At 42.8% G+C, this 3,226-nt stretch overlaps 1 protein-coding gene across 1 annotated transcript; it reads left to right on the forward strand.

Moving 5' to 3' along the window:
• Positions 1–582: 582 nt before the first annotated feature.
• LOC101783127 (cyclin-D2-2) lies at positions 583–2,268 on the forward strand. Its single transcript, XM_022829775.1, has 6 exons — positions 583–867; positions 1,152–1,238; positions 1,322–1,420; positions 1,507–1,645; positions 1,815–1,939; positions 2,038–2,268. The coding sequence occupies exons 1-6, from the start codon at positions 583–585 to the stop codon at positions 2,266–2,268; spliced, it is 966 nt and encodes a 321-aa protein (XP_022685510.1).
• Positions 2,269–3,226: the final 958 nt, after the last annotated feature.

The raw sequence follows: 3,226 nt of genomic DNA on the forward strand, positions 1-3,226 counted from the left end.
ACACATTATACTAGTAGTACAACTTTGATCAAATGCTACCATCTCTAATGTCGAAGTATCTACAAAGCATAGACATCCAAAACTGGCAGGCACATCCCAAAGCAATGGCAGTACATCAAGAATGCAATTTAATTCCAGAATATACATACAGGATTATAGGACTGCCTTGAGTATTAATTTTCCGGCTCACAACTAACAAGCGGGTGAAGCAGTACATAAAAAAATTCCCAAAAAATATCTTACAACCAGAAACATTAATTATCATAAATGCTCACACCCTATAAAATGGCCAGAGCCTCCTCTCTCATCTTCACACCTCCTCCAAGGCTCCAACAAGCATCAAAAGCCATCTTCCTCAAATCATAGAGAGGGAGGGAGAAGGGAGAAGGGAGAAGGGAAGATAGATGGAGAGATAGATTAGCGTCGTCATCACCCATCTTCTCGCAGTCGATTTGGTGATCACTCCATCTCCCCAAAACAATGCCATAGCCAACAAGTTGAAATCTTCAGCCCCTATCTACCAGTTCCCAGACAAACAATTGCCAAAAAAAAAATCCACCATTTCCTTGGAGCAACCTCGCCATGGAGTTAGTCTCCGCCGGTGGTGCCTCCCCGTCGTCCCTGCTGTGTGAAGAGAACATGGACGACATTTTTGGGTGCAATGACGGCGAGGGGGAGATGCCGGAGTTGGGGGCCGACCTTGATTTCCAGGGCTTTCCGTTGGAGAGCGACGAGGTTGTAGCATCCCTCATGGAGAAGGAGAAGGAGCAACTTGTTGATGTTGCAACGGGGGCTTATCTCCAGAGGTTGAACGGTGGAGGACTGCTGTCCTCTTGGAGGATTGCTGCCATTGATTGGATCACCAAGGTGAGAAAATGCTATCAAACAATCGGCTGCAGAATTTCTCTTTTGGATTGTTTAATTTTTTTTGAGGTGTTCTTTTGGATTGTTTAATTCGTTGAGGGGTTACTAGTTTGCCATTCTAAGATGCCTTCATGATTCATTTACCCGTTCCATCTCAGTACTTATGTTTTTGTTTTGCAGAATTCGCCTTTATTCTGTTAGCTCCAAGTTTGCCCTTGACTAATTTTTTGTCTTGCACAGCAACTGAATTGTACTACTTGTCTTTGTCTCTTCCATGTGTACTGCAGGCTCAGGCTCATCATAATTTTGGACCACTGTGCTTTTATCTCTCTGTTAATTATCTTGATAGGTTCCTCTCCACAAATGAACCCCCGGTAGGTTCTACAAATCTATGCAGGTCATTCCTTTATTTATTAAGTTAATAGTCAATCAGCATGTGATTTTCTTGCTGGTGTAGGTTGGCCAGCCCTGGATGCAGCAGCTACTCTCAGTTGCTTGCCTATCCATTGCAGCCAAGATGGAGGAGGCTGTGGTTCCTCGGTGCGCAGACTTCCAGGTGGAGAAAATACACGAGTAGCATTGCATAAAATTGCTTTAATATTTGAGGAATGGTGTTTCTAAAATTTTATCATTATGTCACAGGTTTGCAGTGAGAAGTATAAGTTTGGTGCAGAAGCTATTAAGAATGTGGAGTTTTTTGTTCTGAGGTCTCTGAAATGGAGGATGCAAGCTGTGACCCCATTCTCTTACATCAACTATTTCGTGGACAAGTTCACCCAGGGTAAGCCGCTGAGTTGCGGGTTTGCTTCTCGGTGCACTGAGCTCATCCTTGGCACTCTGCAAGGTAGATTATATTGCTTCATGAATAAATTGGATCTAGCCGCTTTGTCAATTCCATAGATGAATAGTACATGATCAGAACATCTCTGTGTGCATTTGAGAATTCGCAGCAACTAAGTTCCTGCAATTCAGACCTTCTGAGATTGCTGCAGCCGTGGTTCTATCGGCAGCTGTTGAAAGTCACGTTCTTGACTTCAGCAGCGCTCTTATAGCTTCTAACATACTCGTTGACAAGGTATACGTCATCTCTCTTTGAAGGTTTAGCTACTTTTGAGTGTTTAATCATGTATTACAATTACATTGCCTCTAAAACATACGAATTCACAATTGTAGGAAAATGTGAGGAGAAGCTGTGAAGCAATGCAAGAGGTCGGGTTAGTGAAGAACGTCGAAGGATGCAATGCGAGTCCTTCAGTTCCCAAGAGCCCATCTGGTGTGCTGGATGGCCCATGCTTCAGCTTCAAGACTGACGACAACCAGACACCAGGGTCATCACAAGCGGACAACAACAACAAAAACCAGGCTTACACTCCAGCTAACAAGAGGACAAGGCTAGACGCCTAGACCCAGCACAAATGGCATAAGATCATAGACATTCATATATATAAATGAGTTCAGAAAAGAACAGTAAACATGGTAAAAGGGGGGAAATATCGAACTATATTAAGAGAAAGCTTAATTATTTCGTCATTTATTCCATGTTTTTCGTTTTTTTTGTTTTTTTTTCCTTCTGGTTATGTGTATATGAGATCGGTGATATGAAGGCATAGCATGAACGAAGACTGGAAAGATTGTATTAATTTCTTTGATCTGTAGTTTGGTCCTTGCTATGCTTCTGTGTGTCATCAAGCAACAGTGAGCAACTTCCAACTCTAAAGCCACAGCATCCTGATACTACGTTACTCACAGTGCTAGACCAAACTTGACTATCCAACGCGATTGGCTCACTGGACTCGATCTGTGACATCTGGTGATCAGACTGTTTCTTACCACAGCAGGTAAAAAGGGAGCAGATCGATGGATTTCCCTTTGAACTACCCGGCCGCTTTTAGTTCCACTGCCCAGATGCAATTTTTATTGACCGAGAGAATACGTTAAAAAAAAATTGTGTAACTGTCTACCGAGGTGTCGTTTGCTAGCTATCATTCAGTAGTTTGCAGTGGTAACAATGCTGTGTATACAGTGGTGCAGGAAGTAAGACAGCAAGTCGTTAACAATTCTGTTGCAGCCGGCATTGCTAATTACTTAAAGTACATGTGGCCATGAATCTTTACGCGCTGCCAGATCTTGGACGATGCAATTAGCGATATGACCAAAGTAGATCTCAGGCATCGTCAATCTAGCTAGCTACTGATATGACTGATAATCATGCATGCATCCGATTCTTGGGACAAGTTAAATAGTGCTGTTCTGTGCACTTGTACAAAGATACTCCTATATATGTGACTAGTGATTTGTACTTGAGTTTATACCTGTGGGCGTACGTGCGATAGCTAGGAGTCTGCATCCATACATGCGATTC

Source organism: Setaria italica, chromosome IX, assembly GCF_000263155.2.
Source record: "Setaria italica strain Yugu1 chromosome IX, Setaria_italica_v2.0, whole genome shotgun sequence".
In the NCBI taxonomy this organism is placed as follows: Eukaryota; Viridiplantae; Streptophyta; class Magnoliopsida; order Poales; family Poaceae; genus Setaria; species Setaria italica.

What these genes read in the sequence shown, in the direction of transcription:
- LOC101783127 (XM_022829775.1), top strand. Translation starts at nt 583, where the DNA reads ATGGAGTTAGTCTCCGCCGGTGGTGCCTCCCCGTCGTCCCTGCTGTGT. An exon ending in CCATTGATTGGATCACCAAG is followed by an intron (nt 868 to 1,151) that starts GTGAGAAAATGC and finishes TGTGTACTGCAG; the next exon opens with GCTCAGGCTCATCATAATTT. An exon ending in CGTGGACAAGTTCACCCAGG is followed by an intron (nt 1,646 to 1,814) that starts GTAAGCCGCTGA and finishes GAGAATTCGCAG; the next exon opens with CAACTAAGTTCCTGCAATTC.